This window comes from Canis lupus, chromosome 7 (assembly GCF_048164855.1).
Source record: "Canis lupus baileyi chromosome 7, mCanLup2.hap1, whole genome shotgun sequence".
NCBI classification, from domain to species: domain Eukaryota; kingdom Metazoa; phylum Chordata; class Mammalia; order Carnivora; family Canidae; genus Canis; species Canis lupus.
Window position 1 is genome coordinate 71297374 of NC_132844.1, and position 21200 is coordinate 71318573.

At 48.1% G+C, this 21200-nt stretch overlaps 3 protein-coding genes across 5 annotated transcripts; 2 read left to right on the plus strand and 1 right to left on the minus strand.

Annotated features, from left to right (window-relative positions):
- Positions 1 to 2379: 2379 nt before the first annotated feature.
- LOC140637291 (heat shock 70 kDa protein 1) lies at positions 2380 to 4796 on the minus strand. Its single transcript, XM_072833661.1, has one exon. The coding sequence runs from the start codon at positions 4587 to 4589 to the stop codon at positions 2664 to 2666; it is 1926 nt and encodes a 641-aa protein (XP_072689762.1). The 5' UTR covers positions 4590 to 4796; the 3' UTR covers positions 2380 to 2663.
- Positions 4797 to 5057: 261 nt separating this feature from the next.
- LOC140637290 (heat shock 70 kDa protein 1-like) lies at positions 5058 to 8887 on the plus strand. Of its 3 annotated transcripts, none has more exons than XM_072833658.1 (2): positions 5058 to 5131; positions 6641 to 8887. In XM_072833658.1, the coding sequence occupies exons 1-2, from the start codon at positions 5085 to 5087 to the stop codon at positions 8577 to 8579; spliced, it is 1986 nt and encodes a 661-aa protein (XP_072689759.1). In that variant the 5' UTR covers positions 5058 to 5084; the 3' UTR covers positions 8580 to 8887. The 3 variants fall into 3 exon arrangements, with proteins under 3 accessions (XP_072689759.1, XP_072689761.1, XP_072689760.1); XM_072833660.1 differs by having other exon boundaries at positions 5061 to 5157; XM_072833659.1 differs by having other exon boundaries at positions 5068 to 5287.
- A 2104-nt stretch (positions 8888 to 10991) lies between these two features.
- On the plus strand, positions 10992 to 20404 carry LSM2 (LSM2 homolog, U6 small nuclear RNA and mRNA degradation associated). The gene is made up of 5 exons (XM_072833700.1): positions 10992 to 11239; positions 11811 to 11878; positions 19412 to 19442; positions 19551 to 19610; positions 19900 to 20404. Exons 1-5 carry the CDS (start codon positions 11237 to 11239, stop codon positions 20023 to 20025), a joined length of 288 nt encoding a protein of 95 aa, XP_072689801.1. The 5' UTR covers positions 10992 to 11236; the 3' UTR covers positions 20026 to 20404.
- Positions 20405 to 21200: the final 796 nt, after the last annotated feature.

Sequence of the window (21200 nt, forward strand, 5' to 3'; positions counted from 1 at the left end):
ATCCTATATAGACCAAGGGGTACTGACTGTGAAACCTAAGATGGAAACAACCCAGAACTAGGCACATTAAAAAGCAAAAGCCTAGTTTACCTGGGACAGTCTGGCAGAAACTGAAAACCAGAGTTGGAACCCAGGATTAACCCCTTTGCTGAACTGGAATTTTTTTTTTAACTACTTAGGTAATTTTATTTAAAAAAATATTTTATTTATTCATGAGAGACAGAGAGAGGTGGAAACATAGGCAGAAGGAGAAGCAGGTTCTCTGTGGGGAGCCTGATGTGGGACTGGATCCCAGGATCCCGGGATCATGACCTGAGCCAAAGGCAGACCCTCAACCACCAAGCCAACCAGGTGCTCCCACTTAAGTAATTTTAGTTAAGCCAGTAACATTTTTTTCAGGCCAAATGGGAGCATGCATTTATTATATTTTTTAGGATTTTAAAAAATTGTATTGAAATTCAATTAACATCTAATGTATTTTTCGTTTCAAAGGTAGAGGTCAGTGACCCATCAGTCTTATATAATACCCAGTGCTCATTACTTCACATACCTTCCTTAATGTCCATCACCCAGTTAACCCGTCCCCCCACCACCACCCCCAGCCTTGCCCTCCGGTGACCCTCAGTTTATTTCCTATGATTAAGAGTCTCTTATAGGGCCGCCTGGATGGCTCAGCGGTTGAACATCTACCTTGGGCTCACGGCATGATCCCGGCGTGATCCCAGGGTTCTGGGATGGAGTCCCACATCTGGCTCCCTGCAGGGAGCCGGCTTCTCCCTCTGCCTCTTTCTCTCTGATGAGTGAATAAATAAAATCTTTAAAAGTATACTTAAAGGAGGGATCCCTGGGTGGCGCAGCGGTTTGGCACCTGCCTTTGGCCCAGAGCGCGATCCTGGAGACCCGGGATCGAATCCCACATCAGGCCTCCCGGTGCATGGAGCCTGCTTCTCCCTCTGCCTATGTCTCTGCCTCTCTCTCTCTGTGACTATCATAAATAAATAAAAAATTAAAAAAAAAAAAGAATAAAAAGTATACTTAAAGGGGATCCCTGGGTGGCTCAGCGGTTTGGCGCCTGCCTGTGGCCCAGGGCGCGATCCTGGAGTCCCTGGATCGAGACCTGCGTCGGGCTCCCGGCATGTAGCTTGCTTCTCCTTCCTCCTGTGTCTCTGCCTCTCTCTATATATATCATAAAAATAAATAAATTTAAAAAATATACATATATTTTAAAAAGGAGTCTCTTATAGTTTGTCTTCCTCTCTAATTTTGTCTTGTTTTTTTTTCTCTCATCCCATGATCCTGTTTTATTAAATTCCACATATGAGGGAGTTAACATAACTGCCTTTCTCTGACTTATTTTGTTTAGTGTAATATTCTCTAGTTCCATCCACATCTTGCAGATGTAAACCAGTGACTTTTAAGTCTCCTGTGTTCACCTGGACAAGTTAAACACTACCTCACCTCCGAGTGGTGGAATAAAGATTCATAAACACATAAAAGGCCCTAAAACAGCGCCTGGGACATAAAAGCACTGAAATATTGGGTCCTGGGGCACCAAACTAAATGACACTTCCTTGCAGATACTCACTGGATATTTAAAACATAAATAACTTTGGGAGAAATGTGACATTTCTCAGTAACCTCTCAGAAATGAGAACTATAGACTGCGGCATCAAGCCAGACTCTTTCATTTTAATATATGAGAACTAGAGGTCAGAGCGGCCAGTACATAACTGGGCAAGCCAGTGCTCACAGTTCCTCACTACTAATTTAGGACTCACCTGGTTTTTGTTTGTTTGTTTTTAAGATTTTATTTATTTGTTAATGAGAGACACACAGGCAGAAGAGAGGAGGCGGCTCCATGCAGGAAGCTGGATGTAGGACTTGACCCCCCCAGGACTCCAGGATCACACCCTGGGCAGAAGGCAGGCACTCAACAGTTGAGCCACTCAGGCGTCCTGTCCTTCACCTGTTCTTTCATGCTGAAACCATTATGGCTTTGACACAAGTGAACTTACAGGAAAGGGCAGCCAGGAGCTTCCACCTCTGCCTCTCCCTTTTGCCAGCTTGTCCAGGAACATTCCTCATACACCCTTTCCCAGACACCCTTACGAAGGGTCAACACCCTCCCTCCCCAACAAACTTGAGAACACTAGGTCAGTAGCCCTTAAATTTTTCTATACCCACAAACCCAACCCACTCAAAATAAGCTGTTTTTTAAAAATCTCTCAAGAATACCATTTATCTAAAAGAAAGGGATTACAATGGGCTTTACTTCTCCAGATCCCTGGCCATTATCTAAGATACAAAGTACACCATTCAATTTTAAACCAAAGAGAACCTATCCAGACTCTTCTAATCTCAAAATAAAACACAGAAGCAGGCAAGACAAATGATTGAGTTTATTTACTCTGCAAAAATCAGTTATAACAAAGGCCCAGGTTCAACGTCAATACTACAAAAAAGAAAAAAAATGGCAGTATAAATTCTTCCTACATTTGGACTCTAAAAAAAAAAGGAACTTCATAACTTCACCAAAAGACAGTTGAAACTTTGCAAACAACTTGCAGAGTTGAGACTGATGAAACACAGACATATAAGGCAATGTTAGAATCCTTAATCCTAACCGTTTCTGACACAAACAGGAACAATCTGGGGAAGAAGTCCTAATCCACCTCCTCGATGGTGGGGCCAGACCCAGAGCCCCCTTTGGGAGCCTGAGCCCCAAAGCCACCAGCCCCAGGACCACCCGCTCCCTGGTACAGTCCGGTGATGATGGGGTTACACACCTGCTCCAGCTCCTTCCTCTTGTGCTCAAACTCGTCCTTCTCCGCCAAGGTGTTGGCGTCCAGCCAGGAAATCACCTCCTGGCACTTGTCCAGCACCTTCTTCTTGTCGGCCTCGCTGATCTTCCCCTTGAGACCCTCGTCCTCCACCGCACTCTTCATGTTGAAGGCGTAGGACTCCAGGGCGTTCTTGGCAGACACCCTGTCGCGCTGCACCTCGTCCTCGGCTTTGTACTTCTCGGCCTCCTGCACCATGCGCTCGATCTCCTCCTTGCTCAGGCGGCCCTTGTCGTTGGTGATGGTGATCTTGTTGGCCTTGCCCGTGCTCTTGTCCGTGGCCGTGACGTTCAGGATGCCGTTGGCGTCGATGTCGAAGGTCACCTCGATCTGGGGCACGCCCCGCGGCGCCGGGGGGATGCCGCTTAGCTCGAAGCGCCCCAGTAGGTTGTTGTCGCGCGTCATGGCCCTCTCACCCTCGTACACCTGGATCAGCACTCCAGGCTGGTTGTCCGAGTAGGTGGTGAAGATCTGCGTCTGCTTGGTGGGGATGGTGGAGTTGCGCTTGATCAGGGCGGTCATCACGCCCCCGGCCGTCTCCAGCCCCAGCGACAGGGGCGCCACGTCCAGCAGCAGCAGATCCTGCACGTTCTCAGACTTGTCTCCCATCAGGATGGCTGCCTGCACGGCCGCCCCATAGGCCACCGCCTCGTCGGGATTGATGCTCTTGTTGAGATCGCGGCCGTTAAAGAAGTCCTGCAGCAGCTTCTGCACCTTGGGGATACGGGTGGAGCCCCCCACCAGCACCAGGTCGTGGATCTGGGCCTTGTCCAGCTTGGCGTCGCGCAGGGCCTTCTCCACGGGCTCCAGGGTGCTCCGGAACAGGTCGGAGCACAGCTCCTCGAACCGCGCCCTGGTGATGGACGTGTAGAAGTCGATGCCCTCGAACAGGGAGTCGATCTCCAGGCTGGCCTGGGTGCTGGACGACAAGGTCCTCTTGGCTCTCTCGCAGGCGGTGCGCAGCCGCCTCACGGCTCGCTTGTTCTGGCTGATGTCCTTCTTGTGCTTCCGCTTGAACTCCTCCACGAAGTGGTTCACCAGCCTGTTGTCGAAGTCCTCCCCGCCCAGGTGCGTGTCCCCGGCCGTGGCCTTCACCTCGAAGATGCCGTCGTCGATCGTCAGGATGGACACGTCGAAGGTGCCCCCGCCCAGGTCAAAGATGAGCACGTTGCGCTCCCCCTTGCCGGTCCTGTCCAGGCCGTAGGCGATGGCGGCGGCAGTGGGCTCGTTGATGATCCTCAGCACGTTGAGCCCCGCGATCACCCCCGCGTCCTTGGTGGCCTGGCGCTGCGAGTCGTTGAAGTAGGCCGGCACGGTGATCACCGCGTTGGTCACCGGGTAGCCCAGGTAGGCCTCGGCGATCTCCTTCATCTTGGTCAGCACCATGGACGAGATCTCCTCGGGGTAGAACGCCTTGGTCTCCCCCTTGTAGCTCACCTGCACCTTGGGCTTGTCCCCGTCGTTGACCACCTGGAAAGGCCAGTGCTTCATGTCCGACTGCACCACCGGGTCGCCAAACTTGCGGCCGATGAGCCGCTTCGCGTCGAACACGGTGTTCTGCGGGTTCAGCGCCACCTGGTTCTTGGCCGCATCCCCGATGAGCCGCTCGGTGTCGGTGAAGGCCACGTAGCTGGGGGTGGTGCGGTTGCCCTGGTCATTGGCAATGATCTCCACCTTGCCGTGCTGGAACACCCCCACGCAGGAGTAGGTGGTGCCCAGGTCGATGCCGATGGCCGCGCTCTTAGCCATGCCGGCGTCCCGCTTCCCTGCCCGCGCTCAGGCTCACGTTCAGGTTTCCGAAAGGCGGTCGGGCTCCGCGACGAGGAGGAGCTCGGTCTCTTCTCTTCGGCAGCTGCGGACGCAGCGGGTCTGCGAAAGGAAAGGTGCTGGGGCGGACGCCGCCGAGACGGCCGCGGTGCCTGCGCAGCTTCGCTGTGTGGCCCCGGCGGGGCGGCTCCGCGCTTATAGCGCTGCCCAGCCCCGCCTCTTCGGTCCCCAGCCAATCACGGGGCTCTGCGGGGCGGCCGGTCGGGAAGATTCCAGCGGTTTCGGCTGGCGTCCCGCCTCCGGGCTCCCTGGGGCCAATGAGCGTCCAGGACGCCGCCCTCCCAGAACTCTCCAGACTCTTCTAGGGCTCGCTGGAGCTGGCAAGGCTTGGGGAGGTGGGAGGGGCTGGAGGGGCTGGCAGGGCTGGAGGCGGGGTGGGGGCGGTAGTGATGACGCCGCTACCCCAGACGCGTTACAATGAGGGCGCTGCCTCTGACCTCATGGGCTAGCGAGGAATCAGGCTGGTAGGACAGGACCGAGTCCGCTCAAAGTTGTAGGGCGGGGCGGGTGGGGGGTGGGGGAACACCGGCTGCGCAGTTTGGATGTTGACGGAGCCCCCACCGAGAGGGGCTCCGCAATCAGGATCTTATCAAACTGGATCGAAGGCGGCGGGACAATAGGTGAGCCTGGAGGGCTCTCCTTGAAATGGAATGGCAATAGGCAAGATTAATAGATCCATTTGAGAAAGTGCTGGAGGGTTCTGTAGTTTCCGTCTAATACGGGGATATTGACCAATCAGGGTAGGGGAGTCCTTTGGTAAGTGCCAAAGTGCGTGGAACTTGTCAGAGCTGCTGGAAAGAGGTGGAGGAGCTGAAATGTTTGTGTCTTCAGATGGGCGTTTTATCCAGAGGAGACTGGGGAAAGAGATTGCCTGTCGTGCTCAATCTCATTTGAGAAAATTTGTGAAGGGTTTGATCGGGTTCCTAGCAGCCGTTTCAGACTGGCCCAATATTACTCCCAACAAATAGAGGGTGAAGGAGCTGTGGAAGGCAGCGAAACCAAAGGGTGGAGATCAGTGTCTCTTGAAGAGACCAGAACATAATATAATCTTAGTTCTGCAGGAGACAGGTACAGTCTCAGAATAAAATGTCGCAGAAAAGAAATGGGACACTTGAATTAGTGCTGTGGAAATTGAACACAATGTATGCCAATTGCCTCCCACTTACTTCCAGCTTGCTAGGAATACTTTAGTCCAAAAAGCACTGTGTGAAAGAAGGAACTGGAAAAAGATACTTGTACACCAGGAAAATACCTGTACTCCGATTTTATGGCAGCATTATTCACAGTAGCCATAGGGTAGAAGCAGCCTGAGTAGTATTCATTCCCAAGGAGGGCATATGTATTATATACATATAATATACATATAATTCTTTTTTTATATACATATAATTCTTAAGAAATAAACACTGATACATGCTGTAACACAGATGAACTTTGAGGGTATCTTTTTATTTTTAAGAAATTTTTATTTCTTTATTCATGAGAGACACACAGATAGGCAGAGACATAGGCAGAGGGAGAAGGAGGCTCCTCACAGGGAGCCCGATGTGGGACTCGATCCCAGGACCCCAGGATCACAAGCTGAGCCAAAGGCAGACACTCAACCACAGAGCCACTCAGGTGCTCCTGAGGATATCTTTCTAAGTGAAATAAGCCAGGCACAGAAGGTATTTATTATATAATTCTATTAATTTGAAGACTTACAGTAGTCAAATTCATAAAGAGGAAGTACAATAGTGGTTGCCAGGGATTGGGGGGAAGGGGAATGGAGAGTTGTTTAATGAGTATTGAATTTTGGTTTTGCAAGTTAGAAAGATTTCTGGAGGTTGGTCAACAATGTGAATTACCTTACTGCTGAAAACTGTGCTTAAAAAATGGTTAAGATGGTAAATTTCAAATTATGTGTATTTTACCACAATTGAAAGTAATTTAAAAAGCACTCTGCCAAAACTGTATCTCACTTTTTTTCTCAGGCCTCGGAAGACCATGGCTGTTGCTAAGGGAATGGCAATCGGCATCGACCTGGGCACCACCTACTCCTGCGTAGGGGTGTTCCAGCACGGCAAGGTGGAGATCATTGCCAATGACCAGGGCAACCGCACCACCCCCAGCTATGTGGCCTTCACTGACACTGAACGGCTCATCGGGGATGCGGCCAAGAACCAGGTAGCCATGAATCCCCAGAACACTGTCTTTGATGCCAAACGTCTGATTGGCAGGAAGTTTAATGATCCTGTAGTGCAATCAGACATGAAACTTTGGCCTTTTCAAGTAATTAATGAAGGAGGCAAGCCCAAGGTAATGGTATCCTACAAAGGGGAGAAAAAAGCTTTCTATCCTGAGGAAATCTCTTCTATGGTACTGACAAAGATGAAGGAGACCGCTGAAGCTTTTTTGGGCCACCCCGTTACCAATGCTGTGATCACTGTACCAGCTTATTTCAATGATTCTCAACGCCAGGCCACCAAGGATGCAGGTGTGATTGCAGGTCTCAATGTGCTAAGAATTATCAATGAACCCACAGCTGCTGCCATTGCATATGGCTTAGATAAAACTGGTCAGGGAGAGAGACATGTCTTGATCTTTGATCTAGGTGGAGGCACATTTGATGTGTCCATTCTGACCATAGATGATGGAATTTTTGAAGTAAAGGCCACAGCCGGAGATACACACCTGGGTGGTGAGGACTTTGACAACAGGCTTGTGAGCCACTTTGTGGAGGAGTTCAAGAGGAAACACAAGAAGGACATTAGCCAGAACAAGCGAGCGGTGAGGCGGCTGCGCACCGCCTGTGAGAGGGCCAAGAGGACCTTGTCGTCCAGCACTCAGGCCAACTTGGAAATTGATTCACTTTATGAAGGCATCGACTTCTACACGTCCATTACCAGAGCCCGGTTTGAAGAGTTGTGTGCAGACCTGTTTAGAGGCACTCTGGAACCTGTGGAGAAGGCTCTTCGGGATGCCAAGATGGATAAGGTTAAGATCCATGACATTGTGTTAGTAGGGGGTTCCACTCGTATCCCTAAGGTTCAGAGGCTGCTGCAGGACTACTTTAATGGTCGTGATCTCAACAAGAGCATCAATCCCGATGAGGCGGTGGCCTATGGGGCGGCTGTGCAGGCAGCCATCCTGATGGGAGATAAGTCTGAAAAGGTACAAGATCTGCTTCTGTTGGATGTGGCTCCCTTGTCTCTAGGGTTAGAGACAGCTGGGGGTGTCATGACTGTCCTGATCAAGCGCAACTCCACCATCCCCACAAAGCAGACACAGATTTTCACCACCTATTCAGATAACCAGCCTGGGGTATTGATTCAGGTGTACGAGGGCGAGAGGGCTATGACCCGAGACAACAACCTGCTGGGGCGTTTCGACCTGACTGGAATCCCTCCTGCACCCAGGGGAGTGCCCCAGATTGAGGTGACCTTTGACATTGATGCCAATGGTATTCTCAATGTAACAGCCATGGACAAGTCCACGGGCAAGGCCAACAAGATCACCATCACCAATGACAAGGGCCGCCTGAGCAAGGAGGAGATTGAGCGCATGGTTCTGGATGCTGAGAAGTATAAAGCCGAGGATGAGGTTCAGAGAGAGAAAATCTCTGCAAAAAATGCTTTGGAATCTTACGCTTTTAACATGAAGAGTGCTGTGAGTGATGAAGGCTTAAAGGGCAAGATTAACGACTCTGATAAAAAGAAAATACTGGATAAATGTAATGAGGTCCTCTCGTGGCTGGAGGCCAATCAACTGGCTGAGAAAGAGGAGTTTGATCATAAGAGAAAGGAATTGGAGCAGGTGTGTAACCCAGTCATCACAAAGCTCTACCAGGGAGGATGCACTGGGCCTTCCTGCGGGACGGGGTATACTCCTGGAAGGGCTGCCACAGGCCCCACCATTGAAGAAGTAGATTAATCTTATCTGAAGATGGAGGGTTCTAGGGTGCCTCTAAGTTGAATTTTGTTCCCCTCATCTTCAAATATTGTTATGATTCTTGAATTGACTGGTTTTGAACCTAAGTTAACCATCCTTTTCGGATGCTGACAAAAGAGTCTTGTATACCATCTTTTCACAATCCCTGTTTCTGACTCTTAAGAAAACTAGGCCGCCCTTTGAACCATTTGATGAATTTGAATGTCTGTTATTTATTTCCAACCTCCCCATCTTTCTTCTTCTTATGTGGATGGTTATTTGTCACTCAGTAAATTTGTTCCTAAAACAAATTTCTTCTGGTATCTTGATTTATTAATTATTATTATTCAGATTTTATTTATACATGAGAGACAGTGAGGCAGAGACATAGTCAGGGAAAAAGAAGCAGGCTCCCTGCAGGGAGCCTGATGCGGGACTCAATCCTAGGACCCTGGGATCACCACCACTTGAGCCAAAGGCAGACGTTCAACCACTAAGCCACCCAGGTGCCCCAGGTTTTATTATTATTATTATTATTATTATTATTATTATTATTATTATTTAGGTTTATTATTTTTAAAGTTTCTTTTTGTTTTTTTTATTTATTTGTTTTTAAAGACTTTTTATTTATTTGTTTTTAAAGACTTACGAGAACATATGTACATGCACTAGTATGAATGAGCACGCTGAAGGGAGGGGCAGAGGGAGAGAGAAACCCTAGCTGGAGCACACTAGACTCAGATCCCGAGGCAGGGCTTCATCCCACCACCCTGAGATCATGACCTGAGCAGAAACCAAGGGTCAGCCACCCAATTGACTGAACCCACCAAGAGCCACTCTTTTTATTTGTTTAAGTTTATTCATAGAAGTCATCTCTAGACCCAATGTGGGGCTTGAACTCGTGACTCAGAGTTGAAGAGTTGAGTGTTCTTTCGACTGAGCCATCCAGGCACCCCTCTTCTGGTATCTTTAGACTTTGAGTGTAAGGATCTTTATTTATTTTTTTTTTTAACTTTTATTTATTTATGATAGTCACAGAGAGAGAGAGAGAGGCAGAGACACAGGCAGAGGGAGAAGCAGGCTCCATGCACCGGGAGCCCGACGTGGGATTCGATCCCGGGTCTCCAGGATCGTGCCCCGGGCCAAAGGCAGGCGCCAAACCGCTGCGCCACCCAGGGATCCCTTTTTTTTTTTTTTTTTTTAATTTTTTTTTTTAACTTTGTAAGGATCTTTAGACTGAGTTTACCTTGAAATGTAAGGCAAAGAAGAGCTAGCTCATGGAGACAGTGCGTTTGTGGTCTGATTGTGATGATTGTAGATGATTCATTAAACTGGTAAGGGGAAAGTATTCAAATTTTCATGAGCTAATTGTTTCAAGCAGGAAAGGAATTTTTGATCATCAGGCACCTTTAGCTCTGGCCACAGCAATTGCTAACTATAGTTTCTGCTTACACTCGGTGATAGACTAGTTTAGGGGCTTAGGGCTCAGCTGGGGGAACAAACTTCTGCCTGATGTCCTTATGCCACTTATAGGTGGGGCCTAGGAGATCCAACATCTATCTGTGCGCTCAGAGAGTCTGTTATTACATCCTTGACGTGCCAAAAACAGTTTTACGACAAACTGCTAAGGAATGGGTACTTTTCTGCAAGATGAGAAAGGGAGGATTTAGTAGTCATATTCTTGAAAAAAAATTTTTTTCACCTATTGTGTCATAATATCACATATTTATAAAACTCTTAGGGGTGTGAATATAGAAGCCTGTGTAACTCTGCACTTGTGTCCCTGTGTTTGAGGGGGCATATTTGGAAGTGAAATGTTAGAATAGGAATTTCTACCCAAGCAAGCTTCTGTTTGGTTTTATTCAGTCCTTTCCAGGGTAGCCTAGGTATGAGGGTGTAAGAAATATGGACTGAGAGTGCATCCTTGGGAGAAACAGATTTATCGGGAACCTCTGACAAAATCAAGATTAGTGTTCAGGCTCCTGATCTCAGGGTTCTGCAACATTTTATTTTTTAAACTTTTTATCCAAGTGTAACGGATATAGAAAAATGTACAAATCAGGAGTTTTCGCAAATTCCTCGACAGTTTTCTTTGTTTTTTAAGGATTTATTTATTTATTTATTCATGATAGACCTAGAGAGAGGCAGAGACACAGGCAGGGAGTGAAGCAGGCTTCTTGCCGGGAGCCCGACGCGGGACTCGATCCCGGGTCTCCAGGACCACGCCCTGGGCCAAAGGCAGGCGCCGACCTGCTGAGCCCCCCAGGGAGCCCCTCCTCCACAGTTTTCAATAGCGAGTCCGCAGGGGGTGAACACCCTCGACGGCCCCGTCAGAAAGAATCCCCCGAGCACCGACGCGCCCCCCACGGCCCCCGCGGCCGCTCGGACTCGCGCCTGCGCGCTGGGAGCCCGCCACTCGGGAGGAAGCGGGAGGGCAGGAAGGCCCGCCCCCTTCCCGGCTCTCCCCTGCCGTCTCTCCTGGAGCTGCGAGCCAGCCGCGCGCTTCTGTCGCTGCTCGGAGCTCCCGGCCCTTCTTGCTGCGCCTGCGCGGCCCCGTCCGGCTCCCCACGTGGGTCGCCTCCTGGTTGCCGCCGGCCCCAGGCCCGCGGGTCCCGGCCCTCGCCTCCCCGGTCCCGTCGGCGTCCCGCGTCTGGAGCGCCATGGTAGGTGTCGTGACGTCACAAGGGGGCGCCCAGGGGCGCGCGGTCCGGCCGGCCGGTGGGAGGCGGGCGGGAGGGAGCTAGGCTGAATCCTCCGGGGGCGCCGGGGCTTTCCCTCCCTTCCTAGTTCCAGCGCTTCACATTCGGAGGGGCGGGGAGACACGTGGGAGCAAGTGGGATTTTTTCTTTTCTTAAGCGGGAACGAAACAATGAACGCGCGGGAGAGTGAGGGACCGCAGGGGAGGGAAAGCTAGAGCTCTGGGAGTGTTCCCGGGGCGGGGCCGGGCTCCGGGAGGGTGCGAATGGGCTCCTTGAACAGCTCTGCCCAGTGCGGCGGGTGGGCAGGACCCCAGGACTGCAGGGCCATTGAGAGGTGCACCCAGAGCGCCCAGGGCTGCAGGGCACAGCGTCTCTCGGGAGCCTTAAGTCGGGGACTCAATGAAGTGTCGTCCCTGTCCGCACTTTACTGGGAAGTTTGAGAACTGCCGGAGACGGCGGGTTCCCACAGAGGGTGGGACATTCCTCCTCGCTGTGTATCTGCCCGTATCATGGTTTCCCCCCTCTCGCCCAATAGCTCTTCTATTCCTTTTTCAAGTCCCTGGTGGGCAAGGATGTGGTCGTGGAACTCAAGAATGACCTGAGGTAGGTACCTTTTCCACCAAGTCGGTAGGACTTGGGTATATGCCGGTCTCTGGAACCTCTTCGACGAGTAGTATTTGAGGGCTGGCCCAAGTGGAAGAGATAGAGAAGAAATAAATGACCTGTGCCTTAAGCTTAAAGTAGCAGAGAGCCGTCAGAGGGCAGAGGCATCAATAACGTTTTGTTTTGTTCTGTTTTTACAAAAGGAACATAGTTTTTTTTTAATATTTTTTAAACTTATTTATGATAGTCATATAGAGGGAGAGAGAGAGGCAGAGACACAGGCAGAGGGAGAAGCAGGCTCCATGCACCTGGAGCCTGACGTGGGATTCGATCCTGGGTCTCCAGGATCGCGCCCTGGGCCAAAGGCAGGCGCCAAACCGCTGCGCCACCCAGGGATCCCCTGTTTTGTTTTTTCTGATTAAGCTATTTACTCCTTTGACCCAGCTTATAGAAATGTACGAACCCGGCATCTGGATGGCTCAGTCGTTGAGCATCTGTCTTCCGCTCAGGGCGTGATCCCAGGATCCTGGGATCGAGTCCCGCATCAGGTTCCCCACAGGGAGCTTGCTTCTCAGTCTGCCTGTGCTTCTCTCTGTCTCTCATGAATAAGTAAAATCCTTTTTAGGAAAAAAGAAAGAGGGCAGCCCGGGTGGCGCAGCGGTTTAGCACCGCCTTCAGCCCAGGTCGTGATCCTGGAGATTTGGGATCGAGTCCCACGTCGGGCTCCCTGCATGGAGCCTGCTTCTCCCTCTGCCTGTGTCTCTGCCTCTCTCTCTTAATCCTCTCTGTGTGTTCTCATGAATAAATAAATAAAATCTTTAAAAAAAAAAAAGGAAAAAAGAAAGAAAGAAAGTGTATGTATCAGTTCCACAAGTAAAGCTGTATTACAGAGGTGTTTGCAGTTTTATTTGCAGTATCCAAAAATTGGAAATAAATAGCCATCTATAGCAATTGGGTTAATGAAATTAATTAAGTTGTGGCACTTCCATAATACACAGCTGTCACATAGGAGTAAGGTGTATTGGCATGGCTATTCCAGAATAGTAAATGTGGCACAATCTCCATTTTAAAGAAAATGTAAAGGATAAACCAAAGACCAATGCAGTCCCTTATGTCTATTGTTTTTACATCCTCTACCCACTTGTATCATTAGCTCCTAATTATCATCTAGGACTTGGAGCAAATGCTGTATTCTTGGAGAGACTTTTTTCCTGGTCCATTTAGCCAAGTAGTGTCTGTCATGAATTTTCTTCCTAGTGAGTGCTTCTCAAATTGTGATTTTTTTTTTTTAAGATTTTATTTGTTTATTCGTGAGAGGCACCAAGCAAGAGAAAGCGAGAGGCAGAGACACAGGCAGAGGGAGAAGCAGGCCCCATGCAGTGAATCCGATGTGGGACTCAATCCTGGGTCTCCAGGATCACAACCTGGGCCAAAGGCAGCAGCAAACCGCTGAGCCACCCGGGCTGCCCTCAAATTGTGATTTCATAGAATTATGTTTATTGCTTACAGCCTGTCCTCCCTACAGGGCCTCCCTACATGTTTAAGCTCACCTTTGTGTACCTAATGTCTAGCATAGGCCTGGCATATAGTAGGTGCTTAATAAATGTGTGCTGAAAGAAAGAAAAAGAGCCACACCTGGGTGGCTCAGCAGTTGAGCATCTGCTTTCAGCTCCTGGAGTCCCAGGATTGATTTCCATATCGGGCTCCCCACAGGGAGCCTGCTTCTCCCTCTGCCTATGTCTCTGCCTCTCTCTCTGTGTCTCATGAATAAATAAATAAAATCTAAAAAAAAGAAAGAAAGAAACATTGGCAACATTTGAGAACATCCTATCAACGAAGCAATATTCTGAATACTTTACACTTATTAACTCATTTGAACAAAGCACTATTCTGAATACATTTATTAACTCATTTTATTTTCATAACATAGGATATATACGATTGTTGCTATCTTACATATGAGGAACCTGAAGCACGGATGGGTAAAGAAACTTGATCAAGGGATCCCTGGGTGGCGCAGTGGTTTGGCGCCTGCTTTTGGCCCAGGGCGCGATCCTGGAGACCTGGGATCGAATCCCACATCAGGCTCCCGGTGCATGGAGCCTGCTTCTCCCTCTGCCTGTGTCTCTGCCTCTCTCTCTCTCTCTCTGTGACTATCATAAATAAATAAAATTAAAAAAAAAAAAAAAAAAAAAAGAAACTTGATCAAGTTCAAGTCTACAGGGCAGCCCTGGTGGCTCAGCGGTTTAGCGCTGCCTACAGCCCAGGGCGTGATCCTGGAGACCCGGGATTGAGTCCCACATCAGGCTCTGCATGGAGCCTGCTTCCCCCTCTGCCTGTGTCTCTGCCTCTCTCTTCCCTGTGTATTCTCATGAATAAATAAATAAAATCTTAAAAAAAAAAAAAAAAAAAAAAAGCTCAAGTCTACACAACTAGTGAATGAGATGGCCAGAATTGAAGTCCAGTTCTGTCTGGTGTGCGCACATTCATACACTCTCTCTCTTTTAAATGAAAAATGGTCAGTTAGAGAGAGACAAATACCATCTAATTTTGTTCATATGTCGAATTTAAGAAACAAAACATGAACATAGGGCGGAGAGAAAAGAGGCAAACCAGAAGACAGACTCTTTAACTGTAGAGAACAAATGGGATTGCTTAAGGGGAGGTGGGCAGGAGCATGAATTAAATGGGTGATGAGTGTTAAGGAGGGCACTTGCTGTGATGAGCACTGGGTGCTCTATGTAAGTGATGAATCACCGAATTCTACACCTGAAACTAACATTACACTGTATGTTAACTGGAAATTTAATAACTTGGAAAAAATAAAGATAGGGTCATATTCTTTATGCAACTGTGAAACTTGCTTTTCATTTGGCAGTATGTTTTGAATATTTTCCATGTCAATAAAGCTGACCTTTAACATTCTTTTTTTTTTTTTTTACCTTTAACATTCTTTTTTTTTTTTTTTTTTTTTTTATTTATTTATGATAGTCACAGAGAGAGAGAGAGAGGCAGAGACACAGGCCGAGGGAGAAGCAGGCTCCATGCACCGGGAGCCCGATGTGGGATTCGATCCCGGGTCTCCAGGATCGCGCCCTGGGCCAAAGGCAGGCGCCAAACCGCTGCGCCACCCAGGGATCCCTACCTTTAACATTCTTAATGTCTGTATGACATTTCTATTAGCTGGCTGGAACTAATCTAATCAAGACTTTGCTGTTGGATATTTAGGCTATTTCCAGTTCCTTTTACAAATGATGCTGCCCTGGACATCCTTGTGTATGCATCTTTGTACACATTTCTTTCTTTAGAAAAAAAAATCCTTAAAAAAATCCTTTAAATGGAGTATACATTTAAAGTATTGTTAGAGGATCCCTGGGTGGCTCAGCGGTTTAGCGCCTGCCTTCAGGCCCAGAGCATGGTCCTGGAGTCCCCCAATCCTGTGTCGTGCTCCCTGCGTGGAGCCTGCTTCTCTCTCTCTCTCTCTTTCTCTCTCTCTCTGTCTCTCATGAATAAATAAATCTTCAAGAAAATTAAAAAATAAAGTATTAGTTATTATTTGACTGTCCTTTTAAAACTTTTAATTTTTTTCAATTTTTTAATGTAAATTGCAGTTAACATACAGAGTAATATTAGTTTCAGGTATAGACTTTATTGATTCATCACTTTCATACAACTCCTGGTGCTTATCACAGTGTCTTCCTTAATATCTAACTTTTTTTTTTTAAGTTTTCTTTTTTTAAGATTTTGTTTATTTATTTATTTGAGAAAGAGGCAAAGACACAGGCAGAGGGAGAAGCAGGCTCCTTGTGGGGAGCCGATGGTGAGACTTGATCCCAGGACCCTAGGATCATGCCCTGAGCCGAAGGCTTAGATGCTAAACCACTGAGCCACCCAGGTATCACTTTTAAGATTTTATTTATTTTATTTTATTTTATTTTATTTTATTTTATTTTATTTTATTTTATTTTATTTTATTTTATTTTATTTTATTTTATTTTATTTTATTTATTTTTTATTTATGATAGTCACAGAGAGAGAGAGAGAGAGAGGCAGAGACACAGGCAGAGGGAGAAGCAGGCTCCATGTACCGGAAGCCCGACGTGGGATTCAATCCTGGGTCTCCAGGATCGCGCCCTGGGCCAAAGGCAGGTGCCAAACCGCTGCGCCACCCAGGGATCCCTAAGATTTTATTTTTATTTTATTTTTATTTTTATTTATTTTTATTTTTTATTTATTTATTTTTTTACATTTTTATTTATTTATGATAGTCACACAGAGAGAGAGAGAGAGGCAGAGACACAGGCAGAGGGAGAAGCAGGCTCCATGCACCGGAGGCCCGACATGGGATTTGATCCCGGGTCTCCAGGATCGCGCCCTGGGCCAAAAAGGCAGGCGCCAAACCGCTGCGCCACCCAGGGATCCCAAGATTTTATTTTTAAGTAATCTCTACATCCAGTGTGGGGCTCGAACCCACACCCTGAGGTCAAGAGTCATATGCTTTACCTGACTGAGCCAGCCAGACATCCCTCCTTTAGAAACTTTGAATCAGTGTATCCTCCCCTCTCAACAATGTCTTCCGCATTTCTTTGTGAGTTAATTTTTTAGTGTGGGAACATTGATATGGTGTTGATGGCATATCAATTGGGGCCATATAGGGAGAGACAAGTATGGAAGCCAAAATCACCTAGGCAATTCTGTGAGATAATTTTTTTTGGTTTTCCTCTTTTCTTTTTCCTGGGTTTTCTTTTCTTTTTTTAAAAAAATATTGTATTTATTTGTTCATGGGAGACACACAGAGAGAGGCAGAGGGAGAAGCAAGCTCCTCGCAGGGAGCCTGATGCGGGACTCGATCTCCAGACCAGGATCATGTCCTGAGCTGAAGGCAGAGGTTCAACCGCTGAACCGCCCTGGCATCCCTCCTTCATGGGTTTTCTACATGGCAAGAATAACTTATATTATAGCCTCATGTCCTAAAACAGGAACTTACAAGGTTTGAAGGTAGTCTGTTGGGATGGGAGAAGAGCTCTTTCTCTTGCTTGTTGTCAGACCATTGTTGTGGCAGATCTTGTTAAGGGACTGAATGAAAAGACCCCACCTATGCAGTTCCAGAACTTCACTCCTGCAGATGGTAGCAGGGTGTTGTGAAAGTCTTTTCAACAGCTAGGGATGTGGGGAAACCACCCACTGAGGCAGTATGTCTCTCAGTGGATTGTATTTTATTTTTATTTGTTTTTAAATATTTTATTTATTCATTCATGAGACACAGTGAGGCAGAGACTCAGGCAGAGGGAGAAGCAGGCTCCCTCCAGAAAGCCCCATGTGGGACTCAATCCCAGGACCCCAGCATCACGACCTGAGCCAAAAGCAGATGCTCAACCACTGAGCCACCCAGGTACCCTCTCAGTGGACTTTAAATACTTGGAATTTAACAGAAATTGGGGTCCAGCAGAACTGCCAGTTTTATTTTTGGCAAGACAAGGACTCTTTTCTTTTCTTTTCTTTTTTTCTTTTCTTTTCCCCCTCCCCTCCCCTCTCCTCCCCTCCTTCTTCTTTTCTTTTCTTTCTTTTCATCCACAAGAGAGGCAGAGAGAGGCAGAGACACAGGCAGAGGGATGAGAAGCAGGCTCCATGCAAGGACTCGATCCCAGTATTCCAGGATCATGCCCTGGGCCAAAGGCAGACGCTCAACTGCTGAGCCACCCAGGTGTCCTGGCTTTTTTTTTTTTTTTTTAAAGAGAGCAAGAGAGTGCACAGGAGAGGTTTTGTTTAGAAATGGGACAGGAGGAGGAGGAGGGAGAGAAGGCTCCACACCCTGTGCAATCCCCATGTGGAACTTGATCTCAACCTTGAGATCATGACCTGAGCGGAAATCAAGAGTAGGACACTTGACCAACTGAGCCACCCAGGCACCCTAGGGAGAGTGAGCCTTAAGCAGATTCCATGCTGAGCACAGAACCTGACACAGGGCTCCATCTCACAACCCTGAGATCATGACCTGAAAGTGTCCAAAACCAAGAGTCTGACGCTTAACCAACTGTGCCACCCACACAGCCCAGAACATTGCAATCATTTCATTTAAAAATTTTTATTTATTTATTTATTTTATTTATTTTTATTTTATTTTTTTAAATTAAAAAAAAATTAATACCCCCCCAAAATTGCAAGGGCAATTAAAGAGTTATTCTTAGGGAAGAAAATATGGACAACCTTTAGCTTAATATATATGCACTCAACACACTATACTAACCTGTGGTTCTTTTTTTTTGGTCATAGACTTATAAAACCTTGGAGCATACCTCTGTTTGAGAACCACCATTCTTTTTCTTTTTTTAATATTTTATTTATTTGTTCATGAGAGACAGAGAGAGAGGGTCAGAGACACAGGCAGAGGGAGAAGCAGGCTCCATTCAGGGAGCCCAACGTGAGACTCAATCCCGATCCCGATCCCGTGTCTCCAGGGTCAGGCCCTGGGCCCAAGGCGGCGCTAAACCGCTGAGCCACCTGGGCTGCTGCCTGAGAATTGCCATTCTAAGGAATGTAGAATCTGCTGATGACCTGCAAGGTGGTTAGGGTGGGACAGCCAGGATGGAGGCTGCCTTGGATTGAGGTGTAATTAGATCTTGGCTTGTAGAAATCAAACTAGAGGGTGCCTGGTTGGCTCTGTAGTTGAGTGTCTGCCTTCTGCTCAGGGCTTGATCCTGGGGTCCTGGGATTGAGTTCTACATGATGCTCCCGGCATCGGGCTCCCTGCATGGAGCCTGCTTCTCCCTCTGCCTGTGTCTCTGCCTCTCTCTCTCTCTCTGTCTCTCATGAATAAATAAATAAAATCTTTAAAAAAAATTAGAATTATAGAGATGTTAGGAAAATGTCACCAAATGATGGGGACTTGGGTCATGGAGGATTTGAGGTTGTGAGATAGCGTTGAAGCCATTGACAGAAATGAGAGAAGCTGGGAGAGAGGTAACATGACTTGGAGCCCTTCTGAGAACATTGCTTATTCACAGTTCAGAGGGCCCTGGGACGGAGGAAGGGGGAGGACATACATCCCTGTGCCTGCATCAAGAACAGTGTGCAGCTACTTTGTCTAGTTGACATATGGGGTCCCGAAGCAACAAATGTTTGAAAATAGCTGATGGTTTAGGGGATCAGACAGATGTGGATGCAAGTCCTCTAAACTCAGGCATGTTACGTGATCTCTGTGCCCCCTGTTAGTAATAGCTGCCTTGTGAAGTAGCTGTAAAGGTGGCAAACACTAGGTGGACCACGGGCCTAGTCTGTGCAGTTGTTTCATGCTCACTGGTAAGAGTGCAATGGTTTTAGGAGAGGAGATGTGAGGTCTAAAATAACACGCTGCAATAAAAACTTCATCTTCCTTGCTCCTGGGCTTAGGAATGCCCCCTTTTGGTTCTCCTTTTCTGGCTTCCTCAAGTCCTTGACTTTCCCCAACTATGTTCTTACCCATGCTCTGAAGTCATCTCTCCATTTGATTTTGGTGTAAACTGATGTGGTCTTTTCCTCCCTCTTCCCCGACAGCATCTGTGGAACCCTCCATTCTGTGGATCAGGTGAGATACGTAGGAGCCCAGAATGGGGTCTCGGGGAAGAAGAGGGGAATTTCAGGGCTGGGTACCTGCATCTAGTCTTTAGAGCTAATGATGGTGTTCTTTTCTTAGTATCTCAACATCAAACTAACCGACATCAGTGTCACAGACCCTGAGAAATATCCTCACATGGTGAGTTGGCAAAAGTGAAGAGGAAACAAAAGGACATGCCTGGGTGGATAGCTATTTGTTTTTTAAGATTTTGCTTTTATTTATTTGAGAGAGAGCTCATGAGCTGGGCCAGAAGCAGAGGGAGGGAGACAGGTAGACTTGGTGCTGCAGAGTGCAGCATCCAACTCTCCCAACCCTGAGATCCCGACCTGGCAGAAATCTAGAGTCAGATGCCCAACCGACTGACCTGCCCAGATGCCAGATAGCAGACATCCTTAAGGATGTTTTCTATTTATCTCTCTTGTTCTAGTTGTCAGTGAAGAACTGCTTCATCCGTGGCTCAGTGGTCCGCTACGTGCAGTTGCCGGCAGATGAGGTGGACACACAGTTGCTGCAGGATGCAGCGAGGAAGGAGGCCTTGCAGCAGAAACAGTGATGGTTCCTTCTCCCTTCCCTTTCCCTCTTCTGTTAGTGACCTTTCACCTCAAGTCACAGCCTGGGATTCCTCCCTCCCATATTTGAGGGGGATTTTTTTGGTCTTTTTTTTGTTTGTTTTTAAAGAGTGGAGGCTTTTTCTTTAAGGGATGAGTGGATGAGAATATTAATAGTGGGGAGTAGCTCTCCTCTGTTGAGGAGGGGACGATAATAGGCTAGGGAACTGCAAAGCCTGCCTTGTCCTCAGCACCTGCCTTTCTCACTCCTTCCCTGGATATGGCAGGAGAATCTCCTAGATCTCTCCAGGGCAGCATGTGATTCATTTGGGGGATGGAAGGAATCTGTCCCGCATCGGGAATAAACTTATGATGCACATTTGAGTTCTGGTTCTGTGTGTTTTGGGAAGGGGCCCGGAGGGTGAATTCATCTAAACTCTGCTCCTTTATTACCGCAGTTAAGAATCCCGCCCAACTTCCCAGCATTATCTGTCATTCTTCTCCATGGTGTACATCATAATACCTCACCTGGGCTACACCAGGTTTCTTGAACATTCCCCCACCCGTGTGGCCTGCCTACTGTGGTCTTCCTGCACTGGACCCACAAGGAGAACTTGCTGCCTTTCCATCTCTGTCCCGTTCACCTGACAGTTAATCTTATGAGACACCAAAGTGCATTTGCTGCTGCTGGATTGGTTCCTGAACCCAGCCAGATCACTACACTCTTTTTGAATATAACAGATCAATGCAAGTGGTATATATATTTTTAAAGATTTATTTATTCATCAGAGAGCGAGAGAAAGGCTCCATGCAGGGAGCCGGATGTGGGACTCGATCCCGGGACTCCAGGATCACGACCCAAGCCAAAGGCAGCTGCTCAACCGCTGAGCCACCCAGGCGTACCCAAGTGGTATATTTTTATTGCGGAGTTAGGACTGGGAACTAACCGGCTCACTTGGCAAACAGGAGTCTCCTCTAGAGACGAGTTCTCAGCACCAAAGGAGCTGACGGCCGACAGGCGGGACGCCTGCTTCCGCGGGGGGAGAGGCCTCGGGAGGAGGCTGCGCGCCCCAGGCCCCCGCCCGCCGCTTCCCGGGCTGCCCGCTGGGCGCCGCCCTCGCTCCCTCCCTCCCTCCGCCCCTCCCGGCCCGGCCTGGCTCGAGGACCCGCGCGGGCTGCC